Source organism: Phaethon aethereus, assembly GCF_964289735.1.
Source record: "Phaethon aethereus genome assembly, chromosome: 4".
NCBI lineage: Eukaryota > Metazoa > Chordata > Aves > Phaethontiformes > Phaethontidae > Phaethon > Phaethon aethereus.
In genome coordinates this window covers 56,793,815-56,812,037 of record NC_138578.1, presented here as the reverse complement: position 1 = coordinate 56,812,037, position 18,223 = coordinate 56,793,815, and the positions used below count along the sequence as shown (strand labels likewise).

At 37.9% G+C, this 18,223-nt stretch overlaps 1 protein-coding gene across 2 annotated transcripts in view; it reads right to left on the bottom strand.

The window, feature by feature from the left end:
- Positions 1 to 200: 200 nt before the first annotated feature.
- GABRG1 (gamma-aminobutyric acid type A receptor subunit gamma1) overlaps positions 201 to 18,223 on the bottom strand; it is a 56,573-nt gene continuing 38,550 nt past the window's right edge. For both annotated transcript variants that reach the window (XM_081998996.1, XM_081998997.1), the window contains 6 exons: positions 13,353 to 13,573; positions 10,516 to 10,598; positions 9,104 to 9,241; positions 8,827 to 8,979; positions 5,517 to 5,728; positions 201 to 524 (listed from right to left, as the gene is read on the bottom strand). In XM_081998996.1, coding sequence (XP_081855122.1) covers positions 249 to 524; positions 5,517 to 5,728; positions 8,827 to 8,979; positions 9,104 to 9,241; positions 10,516 to 10,598; positions 13,353 to 13,573 — 1,083 coding nt within the window. In that variant the 3' untranslated portion in view covers positions 201 to 248. The remainder of the gene's footprint in view (positions 525 to 5,516; positions 5,729 to 8,826; positions 8,980 to 9,103; positions 9,242 to 10,515; positions 10,599 to 13,352; positions 13,574 to 18,223) is intronic.

Below are 18,223 nucleotides of genomic sequence, written 5' to 3'. Positions count from 1 at the left end.
AATCTTAGAAGTATTTATTTTTAAATTTTCTCTTTAAAATAGCAGTATCAGTTCTATAGTTGATCACAAGAGGGAGACTACATCACCATATTTCCTCTCGTCGTTTCAAATTTTTAAAGCATCCAAACAATTTGAGACATTTTGAACCACCTCTAATCTTTGAGCTGGCTTTGATCTAATGCTCACTGAAGTGACTGTTAATGACTGTTCAATTAGCATTTTTTCTGAGTTTGTCAAACCTCTGAAATTTATAGATAAAGATAGCCAATCCAGTAAACAAGATTGAACAATGCAAAGGCAGTTGGAAAGAAGATTCGAGAATAGGAGTCAATTTTTGCAATACGGATGTGTATCCTTCCTTCTCTCCAAGATCCTGTGCGGCAGTCTTCAAAACAACAAAAGAAGCTAGCACAGTCTTTCCCTTCTAGGCACTCATATCCATAATCATCATCACGTTCAGGGAGATGATTAATGTTATTAATTGGAATTAGTGTTGATCCAGGTCGAAGAGCAATTGCAGGTTTCTTAAGAAAAACAAAAAAGAAAAATATAGTTTTGTGGGGGTTTTTTATCCTCAGATTAAATAATTCCACAGGCTTTCCATAGCAAATGCCAATATAAATGCATTCAGTACAATATACAGAAATTCTAATATTAAAGAAAACAGTTTGTGGAGCTTTGTGAATTATGAACTGCTGTATATAACTAGCTCATGCAGGCAAAAGATCAGGAATGATTTTCACCTGCCACAGCGGAAACTGGGTTGTTCTGGGATTTGGGAATAGTGGATAATTAGTTACACAGACAGGGTTAGCTGATCCCATCTACACAACACAAAAGAACATTTTGAAGTCAGTCACAGCTTGACAACTGGGTCACAAGCAAGTCCGCAAGCAGGCCATAAGCGTCATTACCAAGGGAATGATCGTTCTCCCATCATTTGGAATCTTTAGAACCAGAGTGGATGTGTTTCTGGAAGCTACATTTTCACCAAAAAAAAAAGTGCCAGTGGGAGCAGTACAGCAGTACTGGTGAAGTTTAAGAGAATGAGACACATAGGGCCAGGCTACATCATCTAACCCCTGATGTTAAATCCCTAAACAACATGCCCCATTTTATTAAGGCTTTCTTTGCAAAGGTGTAAGAGATGCTACAAAATTCATCTGCATTATCATTTAGGATTAAAATTGAAAACTTATATAGAACTGTCCAGTTAAATAACATAGTCTACTATGTTATTAGCCTACTACTACATAATTTCTACTTTAGAAACCAGGACATAAGACACCTTTGGAGAATGCCATTCAAGTCAGAGAAACTGATTAATTCAGCTCTTATTTCTTACTTTTACTTTCTGTGGGCATAACTCAACCCTCTTGCAGTCTGGTAAAAACTCAGTGTAACAGATGTTAAGGTTCATAAATAATTTCCATAGAAAAAATCTGGGTGCCCTATTGCCTAGTACATATACTGTTTGCTATTCCCTTTCCTGCAACTTTTGCCTTTTCACCTTCCTTTTACTTGCACTACCACAGCCCATCTTTCCCCCTTTTATTATTTTGTTTCCACTCAGTTCTTCACTCTTCATCTTTGTTTTCCTGAATGTTTAAAAAGACTCTCTCTGTCCTTTTTTCTCTTTCTAAATCTCATAGCCTTTTTAAACTACTCCATAATCCTCTTAATTTCACACCCCCACCTTTGGCATCTCTTCTAAAATCTTCAGACTGAGGATAAGGGTTATGTCAAGAGTACTCTTACATTGTCTTCTCACTTTTCTACTATCTCCATATTTTGTCATGTAAGGAATAAATACAGCAGGAAAGGATGCAGTCAGAAGAACTAACTGGGTGTTGAAGTCTAGAGAAGAATCTCCCTTAAACAATTATACATGATAGGCAATGAAAAAGTATAAAAAACTATGAAAAGCAGGAAGCCACATCGTTTAGATTTTTGTTGTACGTTAAAGTGCTGTTGTCCCACTTCCAGGGAATTACTTTGGCCAGTATACAGACCTCTGGACACCTAGGCACTCTGCAGGGACATTTCACCCAGTGTCCCAAGGGGTGATGTTAAAGCAGTGCAGCATCCACCACGTTTTTGAATAGCTTTATGTAACAGGTGTCTTTACCAGAGGAGGTTTCGCACAGACTGCTCTTTCAACACTTTTTAGACATGATGACCTAGGGAGCTAATAATCATCCTAAAGGACCTCATTATCCTTTTCAGTTATGACAAAATACTGACAACACTAACAAACAGCAGTTACATGCTTCTACCCTAATTTGAGGCATTACAAACAAGGCTTATTTTCACAAAACATAAAAAGTAAGTTCAAATTTTTTTTCTTAACCTACAAATCATTATTTTGTTGAAGACCTATAGGGAAAGATGCTTATTTCTGATTCACACCTACGCTGGCTTTACAAGGATTTTCTGACTACCGGTTCTGTCAGTGTGAGATTCATGGCATGATTCGTTTCTACTAGTAGGGTGAAACAGGAATGCCCAACTCAGAAACACCATGGGAAGAGACAAAAATAACAGTACTGCTTTTCACTGCTCATGTCACCAGCACAGACTTTAGCTGGCTACTGGATTACAGGTTTGAAGAGGTGGTCTGAGAGAGGCAGAAAGACAGTGCCATCTTATAGGTCTAACTACCTACAAGGAATAGATAAAATGTGTCTAAGAAAGAGACAATATGAGGAAAAAGGGGAAAAGACCGACACCTCACAAGAAAATGACCTTATATCAATTGGCAGAGACTTATTAAAACCCCAACAAACAGTAGTACATGCTGATTGTTCATGTACAATCATGTTTAACTACTGATATTGTAGATAAAACCCCACGTATAATGAGAAGCATTTATAATACACTCTGACAGGACCAAAACCAAATTACTCTGCGTTAACACTAACACACGTACAAAAGAAAGCCATTGTCTATGGAGATCATAGCACAGGTGATACATTCTCTTCAGGTGAAATGATGATCAGAACAAGATCCACAACTAATTAAACTTAATCCTTCCTGCCCAAACTCATTATCCTTACTAATGTGGATTTACATAAGCCAATTCATACTACCTTTCTTGAATGATGCCAGCACATATTTTGTAAGATAAAACTGCTGTAATCATCTGTAAAATCTCACCATTTTTTCACAAGATCATCTACTGCACCTTATTGGCATAGTTCCTGGAATAATAAGCTTTTATTGCATTTTGCAATAGAAATAGACAACCTATGCAAGGCAAGTTTTCCAAAGAAAACACACCTGTAAATGAGAACTTTTCAGAAGGAATTAAACTGGCTATTTTAATTAAATTGGTTTTTTGAGTTACATATCCATAACTACAAAAGAAAAAGAATGAACAGAAGTCTCTGACAAAGATAATGGCGGAAAAAAAAGAAAAAAATTGTAGTTCTATAAATTCCCATTAATTAATCAGATGGCTTCTTTAATTGTTCTATTTGGAACAAGAAATTTTATAGCTTTTTATAAAACATCGCAAAAAAACCCTATTTCTCAAATTGGAATCCTTGCATCTAAGTATATTAAATTTAATTCCCCCCTATTTTCAAATAAGCTCTTATCCAGTATGGTCTTATAGCCATAATGTGCTGAAACATATGTAAAGCATTCTGTGTGAAAACATGGTTGTTTTTCAACTACTTAGAAATAAAAAGCATACTTTAAGAACACAGTTAAACATACCTGAACGGTGTTTTGAGGGTTATATTGCTAACTTGAATCTTAGTCCAAACTCTACATTTTAAATTGCCATACACACTGAAAATCTCAAAGCATTTGGTAGATTATTGCACAAATGGCTGATGTGTGAACAGATTCTGGAAAGTCTCGTTACTCCATTAATAGAGTACACTTGCAAACCACTTCAGGGGCTCTTGATCTGCCAGCAGCTGATCTTTAGTATCTTCCTGGTTTGAATAACCAGTATTTCCTCCCCTCTTCTTCTTCTCCTTGTTGTGCGTGCTGAGAGCAGACCTATTTCAGGTCCCTGTTCCCTAAGTGTTGTTGAGACCTCATTGCAACAATCACCTAAAGTTGAATCTGCTGTGCTAACACTGGGAAGTCCCCCAAATTCTGCAGCCTCTGTTACCTTTTACCCTCATTGCTCAGCCATGGCCCTTGCCAAAGCCTGTTTTCCATCCATTTCCATCCACATTTGCTTCTACCACTAAAAGGAAGGAGGTTTGAGGTCTTTGTTTTTCAGTTCTCTTGGCTGTGCTGGATTCCCTGAGGATCACAGGGATGTCCGACCAAGGCAGCATAGGGCAGTATTAACTCTTCCCCACTAGCCTTGTCCTAAAGACACAGCTGATCCACTCGGACCAGGTCACCCTACGAAACGTAAGGGCTCTCACTGCCAAGGTATTAAGCCAGGGCAGCTCTGGAGTGCCCCCGTAAGACAGCCTCCCCCCAAAGAAGGTGCTTTCTGACACCGGTCGCAGGATGGATGTGGTTCACACCAGGTTTTCCACATTTCCATACCTGGGCTTCTCTAATTTCGTTTCAATTTCTGTTTGAACTTACACAGGTGGTATTCAGCCTTCAAGACAGCTGATACTTTGACTCAGCTATGCTCCAGCTTCCCCTGATTAAATGATCTGGAAGGGAGGGGCTTTATAACATTGTCCTTCCTCTTATTCTCTCCAAAAGATGACTACAATCGAGTTCCAGACATTAATACTGGTGTTCAAATGAATAAGCGATTTAATGCCTTTACCTCAATGTTGTATTAGTTTAAAGAATAGCTTTAAATATTTGTGTTGGCTTCCAACAACATATTCTTTGGAAGTTCCAGTATTCTTACTACACAAACAGAAAGCTTGTTCCTGGGATATGTGGGGATTCACACCATACAAATATCAACTTCTAAATGTGGAAGGTTCATTTTACTAGAAAGAAACATGGAAGTAAATGAAAAAAAAAAAAAAAAGAGTTAAAGTAGAATTTCTGAAGTGAGAGAGAGTCAGAATACTGACCAATAACAAACACTTTTTGCTTTACAAAGCTAGCAAGGTAAGACCCAAGTTAGGTGATGCAGATCCAGACAAACCCTCATACCTTCAGTCCATTTACATTATCTTTATGGCTACAGTCTTATCTATGGTTCTCTGCCAGGTGCTGTTTTCAGAAGCACTGTGCCCGGACAGAACTGTCTCCATGGGCACACACTCCACAGGCAGCTCTAGAAGCACCAAGGGCTTTGGCATGGCATGGAAGCATGGCATATCACTCTCTAGCTTAGGCTCATGTGTTCTCATTCACATATGAGTGGAATGATCTAAAACCTTTGTTCATTAGTGGTATTTATAGAAAATGAGTACAATCCCCCAACTGTAAAAAAAAAAAAAAAATAAAATATTAGTGTTAATTATCTTTGAACATTAGCATTAGCCCTTCTACTTAAGAACCAGTCTGTCAACATTTATCCTACAATAAAGAGCATTCTGTATTTTTTTTTCTTGTTTTTTGGTTAAACTTACTGATGGCTTAGATTTTGCCGCTTTTTCTTTTCCTTTGTCCCCTTTTCTGTTGCTGGTAAAGTAATGCAAGGTGCCATATTCCATCAAGGCAGCAAACACAAAAATGAAGCAAACTGAAACAAAAAGGTCCATTGCTGTGACATAGGAAACCTTTGGCAGTGACTTCCTAGCAATTGTACTCAACGTTGTCATGGTCAGCACCGTTGTAATGCCTGTTTGAGAAAGAAATAAAAGACGACAGGAAGAGAGAAGTGTATAAGTGATCCACCCATATTGCCACAAAAAGATCCTCAAATTAGCCCCTAATTCATTCACGAGGCATACAAGAACTGAGCCACAGCAGGGTTCACCACTGATCACACCCACAGGCATCGGTGCTATTGCAAGAAGCCATCCCTATGGATCCAGCGGTCACTGTGGGATCATAGAAAAGGCAGCACATTTCCCCTTCACTTTAAATCCTTCCCCTTTTCAGCACACTGAATAAACAATGGCACTAAGAAAGTTTGTGTGATTTTATAAATCTGTTATAGAATGAACACATAAAACAAATGCAATAGACAAACAGGTACAAATAAGCACACAAATTTTATAAACACAAAAAAAAGTCTTTTGGCTCTTGAAAGATTAAAATGTATAAAAGGACACATTCAGAAAAAAAAGTTGTCTTACTTATCAACTATTTCAAGCTTTTAGAAAACACGAGAAAAAGGAATAATGTTTTCAATTTTTTGCTTCGGACATGCCGCTGATCAAACTAGGTGACCTTCATGGCCTTTCTGGTCTCATTATCTAAGTTACTAGGTATTTTTTCAATACTGTGTCTAAAGTAATAGAAATTGTTTCCCTTGATTCACTTACATACAAGTTAATTAAAAGAACAAGCTGGCCTTAATAGCGATGTGTTCAGAATCTCAACTATACCACTCTTCACTGGTGTAACATTTAGAGGGTGTTAACACTTTCTTCTTATATTTGATGCTTCAGGGAGATGCAAAGCCTTTTTCATAGTAGTCCAAAATTAAGATGTGACCTTTCCTTTTGAGAGCAATATGTGAATACACAAATAATTTGTTATTTACATGCACAGGCTTATTGCAAAAAATATGTTTCACCAGTCTAAAGCTGTCTATGGCTTTTAAATCAAAGCATGGAATCAGGGGTCACTATGGACTCATCCTGCAGCAGGAAAGCAGTGGTGATTTTGCAACAAATTTCCCAATGAAATTACATGCCTAAAAGGGCAAGCAGACAACCACAGAGTTTTTCAAAAGTGCTTTGCTCCCACTAGGTGTTTTTGAAAATCAATTAAATATTTCTCTGCATAGTTAAATACCTAAATACCTTTAATCATCTCAAACTTTTTGATTTGGGATACCACAACCTGCCAGGATCTTTCAACATGTAAGAAAAAGGCCCAAGCCTTTTTGCTGTACCAGACCTCAGCCTTCAGATAGGAAGTCACACCCACCATTCCCCTCACTGGCTTCTGTTCAGAGAGGACAAAAGGAGACGTGGACTTTCCCAGTCCTCTCCACTATGCGAAAGGGATACAGGGGGTTTCATAGGGAGGAAACCTTCCACAGCACGACTGCTTGCCATGGTGGACCTTGCTTAGTTTGGGCTTTCTTATCTTAATTTAATTCTATAAAATTGTGTCTATTTGACTGATATTCTCTTTCTTCTTCACTGGAACATCTACATGTGAGAGAAGTCATCCTACAATCTGTCAAGCAATGGCTTCTGCATGTTCACACAAAAGCAACTCAGAGTTAACTGCAGGGACCTGTAAATATGATACTGTAAACGTCTGTAGTACATCTCAAGTAGAAGAAGATTAGTGCTGCTGAAGTGGGAGAATGAACATTCTAGCTTAACCATGAGATCAAAGGCAAATTTGCTAGGTTCATGGCACAGAAAAAGTACTCTGTAAAAAGAACAAACTGGATACAGACCTAACAGGATACCAATGCAACAGTTTTTCCTGTTATAGCTAGTGTCTTTCCAGACGGTACCCAATGTCCAATGATTAGTCAAAGAAATCTTACAATAACTTTCTAAATCTAGATTTGAAACTATAAAGCGATAGTTTCACTTATTTATTCAAGATTTTAGACTGTCTTCACTAAACTGTGCAGTACTTTTAAATAGCGTAAAGTTAAGATCCAAGACTGATTTTCTTCTCTTACCTTTTCATTAGGCTACTGAGCCATGCTCATTTTTGCTTACTTTCTTTTTTGACTCAATAATCTGGCATGCTTGGCTGCACAGTGGTCCAGTTTCAGTGGGAAAGGCAGGGAGTTAAAGCCTGGACTCACCCTTCTGGTAGGAAATGCTCCTATAACATGGGAATGGTATGTTCACAATCCTATAAGCTGATGAAGAAATTAACTCACATGTTTCATTTCCTAAGATACATGCTCAGCTCTTGATCTTTCCCCCAAAACAGGTCATACTGCTGTCACCAGTTTTACTAAGAGCACCTGTCACTGCTAAGCTCAAAGTTGCTATTGTGTGTGCTGCGCACCACACGCACCCCTGTCTATTGCGTTTTATGTAGGGACTACGGACTCTTCTCCAAGGCAGCGCATGAATCCTAAACAGTCAAACGCAGGAGACTGACACCATGCTAACCAGGTCAGCCAAGGTGACACTAACACAGAATTATCTCTGTAGTAGAACTTCCAACACACTTCAGTACTGTTTGTAGGAAAAGCAGGACAGTGAGTCAGTTTTTGTGAGTTACATGCTTAACTGCTTGAAGTGCAACTTTAGTTGCAAATTTTCTGTCCTATCCTGGCCTTGAAAGAACAACTGAATAATTTTGATTATTAAAAAAACAACAGTGATAAAGAAACAAAGAAAAAAACAAACACCAAAAAACAGAAAAAAACCCCCAACAAAAAAAACCCAAAACAGATCTTCATGATTTTTGCCTGTACAGTAATGACATCCTGTGTTCCATGATGCTAAGTGAAGTTTAATGATACTTGTCAGACTAATGATTGCCATATCGCCGTCCCTGGAGATGACAGAATATAAAGGAGAAAAAAAAGTATTTATGTGAACAGCAGCAGATCCACAAGGCTTGGATCAGGATTTCCAGATTTCCATTCTCAAAACTCCCTCCTTAACCCCTGCTGTGCAACCACAGCAGGATACTCCTATTCTCAATCTTGCAGTTCAAGAGAAAGGGTGACCAATGGTCACAATCTGAAGGGGAATAAACTGTGGTTGATTTACTCCCTGCTGCAGATTTGTATTCCTGGGGAGTACCAGGCACTTCAAGGTTGAAAAAAGACATTCTTACCTAGAGAGGTCCTTGCAGGAACTGCATCCTTATTGATCCAAAATGACACCCAGGAAAGAACAACCGTGAGTATACAAGGAATGTATGTCTGAATAGTAAAATATCCCATACGTCTGCTGAGATCAAAGAAGATTGTCATAATAATATAATCACCTATAAATTAAAAAAGGAAAAAAATACTTACATGACATTGAAAAGGGTTTTCAGTTGGACGTTCATCTGTTAGTCTTGTTCTACATCAATGTTACATTAAATAAAACTTAATATTTTGCCTTACCAGACAAGGTATGAGAAATTTCAGTTGTATTTCGTAGGCCTACAAATGCAAACTGATACAATCTCCAGTATTTTGGATCTGCCACTTCAACAGAGGTTTTCTTCCATTTGTATTCAATTTCATTTCTGGGATATCCATCTAGAATAAAAGAGAGCAAATCAATCATTGAGCCACAATATATACCAAAGCACGTTTTGTGATCTCTGAAGTTGCTTATAAACTAAACCAGGGCTATACATAAAGTGGACCAGAGAGAAAGCCAATCTATAGTCCACCTGATACACTTAAAATTTAACCACAAAATATATAGCCTTAATTTTAAGCCTAACTAAATGTATTGTCAGTCAAAACCTATGTAAATACAAATGTTTAGGAAATATCTACACGATATTCTGTAACTCAGATCTGAAAAACTGGCTCAGAATCATCACTATGAATTAATACACATTATAATTAAAAGACCACAAAGAGCTTAAAAGGACAGACACTTGTTAGTACATAACTTCATAAAATTCTTCTTGATTTTTATTGAAAATTTGTCTATTATTCCCAGAATGGATTTTTGTGGCCTGATTCATTGCCTAGTACTTCAACTTTAAGGAAGTGCAACCTTCTTGATTTTCATGTGCCTCACATGTTGCCCCACATTATCTTGCAGAAAGGCAGAAATGAAATTAAGCCAGACTCACCTGTATGGCACAACTATTTAATCAATGGAGCTACCAAAGCTCATTTAGCTGGTAGCACTCAAGAAGGAAGTATTAAATGAAAACATTAATTTAAAAAGAATCACTGAAGTTTGATTTCATTGCCTATTAGGTTTCACATTTAGGAATAAGTCATTTAGTTGTGTTCAGGTGGTTTGGGTTTCTTTTGCCAGTAATAGTACAATTCCCTTAGGAACTTTTTTTTAAAATATGGTTTACATTAAAGAAATGAAGCCTAAAAGTTGTGTTTCTTGCTCACATAAATAAGTTCCACTGAACGGAGAAGGATTTCTTATGCTGATTAAGCATTTACAGGAACAGGTTGAAGAAGACAGATCTTATTTTTCCTTTTAAGTATACCACAAGGAACTAATTCAAAGCTGGCAAGTCTGGCAGGCATAAAAAATAAAGTTCTTCCAGGGCAATAAATTTCCATTAACTGAAATGGGCATTGTATCAGACTCCTAAGCAATAAGATTATTTTTAAAGTCGCACCGAAATGAAATGCATGTAATTCAACTCATTCATTACTGCATTTAATAATACATTAAATAATGGAATAAATCTAATCAAAACATAAGCAAGTCAGTTCTTCCCTTCACTCCAAGGCCTTAAAAAGTACTCACTTGCTCTCTTGCTGCCAGAATTTAAGGAAATTTAAAGCCTGAATGTCAAGAAAGAAAAAAAAAGTATTTTACCACCTACAGCTTGAAAACTCCAGTGGACAGGAGTGTTCATCCATAGGAAAGTTATGTAGCTGAAGATAACATTCTGCATTAATTGTCAGCCTAATTAGAAAAGGAAGGGGAGGGGTGGGGGGAAGAAAAAAGATTATATTGAAGTATCCAGACACTTCAGACTAGATAGTAAAGAACATGCACAGAAATCAATTTTGCCAATTAACAGATGTTATGCATAGCCAACTGTGTATCTGCAAAAAACATCCAGCATCGCCACCAAAGAACAAAAACTATCATCATACACAACCTGAGGACCCACGTTGTTTCAACCGGCATTTCAAGCCATTTCAAAACTTTCCGTTCATTTGGAGGGATATCTCAGCTCTCTACCAGAAATAGGGGATAAAAGGGAGGGACTAAAGGCAGGGCAAGGAGGGGAGTTTATGATAACAAATAAAGAAAGCTTCTGAAGAACACATTTGTCAAGCCAAATAGCATTTGGCGTCATTCTAGCTGGTGGCTATATACATGAGAGAGAAAGTGGGGACACTCTTGGGCTTGCTCTATACTCATGGAAGCAGCTCTGGTGAAGACAGTAGTGTGGATAGGAATGAGTAGATTTGATATTTCCACTCATTTAATGTCTAAGGCATTCAAGTAATTCACATAACTAATAGACATTTTAGAAGTAGTTTAGAACTCGTAGTAGTATCAACTGAATCACTTGTTGCTTTTGAAAATACTGTCATAGATTCCCAAAGAGCTCCAAACAACCAGTGCAAAACCCAGTTCTGCTAACTTTCACTAGGAAGCTAGAGTAAGGAGCTAGACTCCAAACTGCCTTCTTCACATTTAAAATACCTCCTCCTTTGTTGTTAACACTGTGAAGAAAGTCAGAATGTCTTCTAAAATCAACTTTGAAAATTAACATAAAGCTTATGAACTTGGCTGTATGCAATACTTACATACTAGACAAAAAGGGATGGGGAAAGGAAGATCTTGCCACACTCTGCCTGAAAGCTCTGTAAGTCTGTGAACAAAGTAGTTATTCTACAAAAAGTATCACTAGGACCTTTCTAGAAATTTATCCTGACCCAGAGAAAGGTTTATAAGGGAAAGTGTATTTCTTGCCATATACTGGGGGTAAAAAAAAAAAAAAAAGAGAACCCCCACACACATCACACACATTTCCAAGTAAAACACTTGCATCCCTCTGAGGATGCTCTTCAAATTTGACAACTATGGTATATGTTGCCTTTCTTTTCCATTTTCAACCTTTGGATAGTCAAAACGCTTAAAGAAAAAGAAAACAAAACCAGGCTTTTATTAAAAGCAACACAACTAGATCTGGAATCCCTGATGGGCACAATGGACAGACCAAGGACTACCCTCAGAGGAGGCTCAGTAAGCCTGACTAACAGTGCACCACATCTGTTCCCTGAATTACCAACAGGGTAAGAGTGGTGGTATGGGGGAGCCCGTGAACCTGGAGCACTGTCAGATCCTATTATTATTCCTTCAATAACCAACGTATGAACCTCTCAATGTTTTCCACCTTAGGCAAAACTCAGGCCATATCCTCACCCATACAGAGGTTTGCCTGTTGCAGTGCTGGGTGAATACCTGTTCTGCTGTTTTATTACCAGCTCATTGCACTTCATAGTTCATACTCTAGCACAATAATTCTAACTCATTGCTCTGGGAGAGCTCACATGGTTTTTTTGGTTGCGTTTGTTTCTTTGTGCTACTTAGATGCTGTTTAAAAGAAATTGTGCATTGAAACCGAATGGACAATGGAAGGGTAAATAAATTGGCATGTCAACAGAAGAGGCTCTCTAGGGATTTTTATAAACACCAGCATAATAAACTGTTTAAAAAGTGCTCTTCAGAGATATTTGTATGCTCTCAAATGAAGCATACTAAGAAAAAAATTCAGTGAGGAGTATCCTTTGAAAACATTCTAATCGTTATAAAAGAAGACTTTTATAAATTGTTCATACAACACAACTAGCCTGCATATGAAAACAGCATAAATGACTGAAAAGAAATTAATTAAAAGGTGCTACTTTTTGTTTAAAATAAATAAATAAATAAACTTGTTAAGAGCAGGATCAGATTTATGGCATCCTCTGCATGCACTGCTTCTTGATCAGCTCCCAATTTATTGCAAGGTTTTTTTAGGCATACTTAAAAAATAAAATTGAGAGATGACCCTAAAATGCTTTCTGTAGACTACAGCCTTTCAAGAACTGTTTGAAAAGTGGCTCAAAGATTAGTACAGATAGCCTAGACGGTAAACTTAAAACCAGCCCAAGCATACCCCATTTGCCAAGAAGAATTATCACCAACATGTTTGCTTATGCCTAATTTGGATGAACAGACTTGTTAATTTTAATAGCTTGCAAGGGTAGACATGTTAAGGAGTATATGCAGGACTGGGGCCTTAGCTTTAATCAAACTTATGATTTTATTATCTGAAGCATTTCATATTTTACTTACAGAATATAACTTGGTGGAAATTAGATACTGAACTATTTGAACAGAAAGGCTGTAAAACAATTTATGACCAGACCATGGTGCTACATGCTATATAACATCTTTTTTCAATCTTGCCTGTACCTAAATGAGATTAAAATTTGCTAGTCCCTTCAACTGTCTTTACACAGTTATCTAGGCAATGTAGTTCAATACTATTAATTTCATGGTTTTCATGATCAAATTTTTTTTCTCCTTTAGTAAACTCCTTGCAAATTTTTGTGGTCCAGAACAAAAGAGATGCCAAGGATTTGATCCATATTCATTATTTCCATATTCCTAGTCATAACAGTGTTATTTTTTTCTACCCCGTTAATAAAAACCCACCTTAGAGTGTATAATACTCTTCCATCACTCCAGATTCGAAGCAAACGATTTGGAGTTGTAATCCAGTGAGCATCAGATTTCCTTGAGTTCCGGAAGAAAGTGTCTGGAATCCAAATTTTTCCAACCATATTGCTATTAAGCATAAGTACCTTCATTGAGCTGTTAAATTTTAGACGACTGTCATACCAAGTCTGGGCAAAAATTATATCTATAGTGTATTCCTAAAAACAGAGAAACAACCATATCTATGTATATGTTTACCAAAGTCTGAAAGCCAATAATTTTTAAGTCATATATAAATCCGAGGCCACTTCTTCTATTCTTTTTTGTATTACCATTTGCCTAGCACACAGCAGCCTGTAACCCAAAGAGAAATTACAGGCTGACAAAAGATACACACAGCCTTCTGTCCATACCTCCTTCCCCCTGACACACACTGATTAGCTAAGGAAGAGGAGACATGATGGGACCTTGCTGTAACTTGGAGGTCCCTGCACAGTGTAACCATCTCTGGCGGCCCTAGAGAGAAATTTAATGGCAACCTTAGTCCTTCAGGGATGGACTACATTTGGTAAGACAGAGATTTTACATCTCTTAAGAAGAAAACCAAATAAAACTTATCTATTTTTTCCCAAACTTTTCAACATGCAATTTAAGATCCTTCAAGAAATTTCAGATCTTGAAAAATTCATGAATATGCGGGAAGTAAACACCACAGTCTGCCGAACTATCTGTTACCATCTGCCTCATGTATCTACCTACATACACACAAAAGTATACATAATCATAATCAGGAAGGAAATTTCCCTAAAGCAATTCCACTTTACTTATTAAAGCCTCAAGAAAGCTCTTTTTGTGATAGAAAGTTAAATTCCTCAGTAGACTTATGGCCAAGAAATAAAGGTGAAAAATAAAATAAAGAAATAAATAAAAGGAAAACCCACAGCCTTTTAATGAGACAATTCTTGACACAGCAGAACTTGGAGGAGATAAACATTACAGATGCAATGCAATATTGTTTTTCAAAGAATCCAGCCAGTTGTTCCTGCACTCAAGACAAAGGAGCAAAGCAGCAGCCTCTTCTCTGATGTGTTTGTCACAGCTCCAGACCACAACTCCGACCTTAAGGGCAACAAAAGTCTCTGCTTGTGCTCCTTCCTGCACCGCTACCCCATGAGGGCTCCAAGGAGAAACTCAGCAGGGAAAAAGAGCTGGAGCCCAGACTTAGACGCTTGCTGTTGGTTATAACCTCTCAGTTACAGGATGAGTGAGCAGTGGGAAGAGGGAAGGAGACAGTGGTTCAAACTCTTGCTTGAGCCAAAGGGGTCAATACCAGTTTACTTGGTCAATAAAAACGCACAGTGCAGACAGTCAATTCTGTTTTTAAATAAAATAAAAGTGAAAAGCTTTTCTGGTTGGAGTGAGATTTTTTGTTCATTTTAATTTTAAATAATCACAGCAGCCAACTGTGTGAGTTACAGACTCCTCACTCATTCCTGCAACTGATACCACCCATCTCCCAGGCAAGTTTGTGAAATTTGGCACTTCATCCTTGAGAAGTGCCGCGACAGATATTCCAGGACTACCTAAATCTCTCTGTTTTCTCACTTCTCCAGGTTGGAGAAGAAAAGGTTCAGGAAATAGAGAGGCAAGAAGGCGGCTTGCCCTTGCTCTGTGATGTACAGCAGATGAATCACCACCTGGACTGTGGTAACTCAGTGACTCCCAAAGGTTATGAATAGCAAGTGTATGAGGCAAAGGCTGGAGGGACAGAGGGAACAAAGGACTAATCAAAAAAGCATTTTAGAGATGACTTAACTCTAAAACTCTGCTTATTCCTTGAGGGGCACTACTATCAGGGGAAGATTCTGCAAGTCAAAGCAAGTCCTTGATTATTTTATTTCCATAAACAACGTTCAAGACACCTGTGAAAACCCAGGGCCTGTTTAACCTTAAAATTCAACTTTCTGTGCTCATCTATAGTGGTTACAACTGGAAAGGAAACCTGCCTTGCTGTAGTGTAAACGAGAGCCTGAGGCAGTGCACCAGAGAAGTGTTTTAATGGGCTTAAATGAAACAGAATGAACAAAGATTTACGTGTTGCCTTTACAGTACAAATAGGAGGAAAAAAGAAGTCAGAGAGTGAAATCAGCAGACATGACCAAATGTATGAAAAGAGCAAACTGTGAGTTTGAAGGTGCTACTCTAAGGAGCCACTTCACAGTAGTGAAGTGGCATTGTCCGAGGAAAAGAAATTCATCAAAGAGTCATTACAACAAAAGCCACCCAAAGCAAGAAAACTCAGGTTTTCATAGAAAACCAACCACCCTAAAAAATTTAGATAAAAAGGAAGAGGAGCTCACAGATAAGTTTGAACACACAAAGTGAAGGAACAGCCTCAGTGGACCCAGATGCTTGTATTCTCTTACCTTTCAGTATTAAATGTGCAAGGTTTTATTATACCTATATATTACAGGAATTGTTAAAATAACATTTTAGAAACAAGAATTGTTAAAATCCTTCACGATGCATTTATCACTGCTCAAAAATAATCTAATACATAATAGTTTAATATCATAAAATTAGTAACTACTTGTTTCAAGTATCTTACTGAATGTATTGCAAGAGGTCTAATTGCTAGCCTCTTGTCACATGCCTGCAGAGGGTGGTCCTCCATTTGTAAACTGATACTTCAGCACCCAGACATCTCCCTCCCTCTCAGGAGTCAGGCAACCCAAGGCATAAGCCTACTGTTCATCTCACCTGAAAGATGTGGACTTGCAGCCTCACGGTGGGTGGCAGCAGCAGTTCACCCCTCCTCTTCAGCAGGGACCCAGAGTCAGTGCTCTCTGATTTCTCCCGAGAACACTTATTCCACTTCTAATACCTGCCTTGGTGGACATTACTACCTACTTCTTCAGCATACCTACTTGTCCTATGCCTCCCTGAGAGCTGTCTGTCTTCGAGGGTCCATAACACATCCTGAGGCTGCATATATTCTTCACACAACGCGTCTCACGTGGGATCAGATTTTCAACCCATTATATCTATACTGTCTTTCACTCAAGTGAACTTAGCATAATGTCCAAGCACATACACGTACTCACATTGTAGAAGTGCAAGGCATGTGAAAATGGGACGTAAATGTATATTAGTCTCCTTTCTGAACAGACAGGTGTCATTAGGTCCAAATGGATCCCAAGCAGTCACCAAGCACAGGCAACCATATAGGATGACCAGACAACTAAGAATCTGGCAGCATGCAGCTGTGACAGTATAGAGGGCAAAAGGGAGGGCAAAAACCTGAAAAGGGAAACTACACTAGGGAGATTATCAAAAAAGTTGGATTCTTTCTGAAAATCTAGTTTTGAAATGTGCCTGAAACTTTCAGATTTTATGGATTCATACATTGAATTCCCTTAAATTTTCACCTCCCAAAAAATATTTTATATTTCCTCTTAAGAAGGGGAAATCTGGGGCCCTAAAATTTGTTGAAAATGAGGTAGAAAAATCACTATACTGTCTTTTCTGGGAGTACTTTGTTTCCAAAACTAGATGAATAAGAGCCCTATCTTTGTTTAGACACCATCTAAGCAAGCACAACAGCAGCCACATTTATACAATATTCTTTTAGTGTGACAAATCTTTCTGATCAACTATTTTGTTTTCTTGCTAAAAGTTAAAATTAACACTCTTATCACTACTTCTATTAGTCCTTCATAAAACTCATCATTCAATGCCGCTGTGTAACTAACAAAAATTGGTTTACTACTCTCTCTTTCAAATGAAAATAATGATAAAATAGCCATGCAGAATAAAATGGAATCAGTCTATGGCTGTGTTATTCACAGACATAGCAAAATGCGTATTTATTCATATTTAGCCTCACAGGGTTCAATAAACATGGCACACGTTAGCTCATATTTGGCATTTGATTAGGTCACTGAACTCTTTTTTGCACAGCTGGCATAAAGAGCCCACCTGCCTAATTATTTACAGATAACTGCAATCCTCCTCCATCTCTTTCCTCTCTGAAAGATCATAACAAACTCCAAAAGCTGGGAACACAGTGACTAATCAGAGATTATCATTAAAGGGCCAGGCAGTGAACAAACTGAATATTGACAAGCAGGTGTATAGTCTGAGGGAAAATCATTTAATAAATAAAAGCAATTACTTCAAATAAAGTAGGAACAGCTACTATATGGGAATAAATGGAATCCTCAACATCAGTTTTATTGTCATGCACAGTTCGATTACACTCAGACATGAAAATGGGCCAGTGGTATTTTTTTTTTTATTGGAAAGCTGTGACAGAAAAGGAGGCATATACCATCCTATACGATTGTTTCGCAGTGCAAACCATATCACATGGATTCCAACATACTATCAATAAGGATGGAAAAAATCTCACAAAGCAGAAAAAAACATTTTTCTTGGATATTTTGTCTGGCAGTCTCACAACTGATTTGATATTCCACAGTAAAAAGTGTGAAGTCAAGCAACAAGGAGCTGAATTGTTGGCTGGATTATGTCAACTGCAACACATTTTGTTTGAGAACAGGAAAAAAAAGGCCTAGTATTCTGGGGCCAAACACAAAAGCAATGAAAAGTCCCAAAACGAAACTCTGAACTGAAAAACTGTTAACTGCAGGCCTGCAATATAGTTCATTACCAGTGAATTTCAGAGAAAAATGAATGACAACATACTCCTGTCATTTCATCTTCGCTCAGAAACCCACCCCAGCGTTTCTCCCAGATTCAGAATTTCACCTGAAGGGCACCTGGAGTTTTCTGGAGTGCAACAAGTTAATTCAGAATCTGTTTCATAGGGAGCCCCTGAACTCAGTTCAATTACCAAATGTGACATG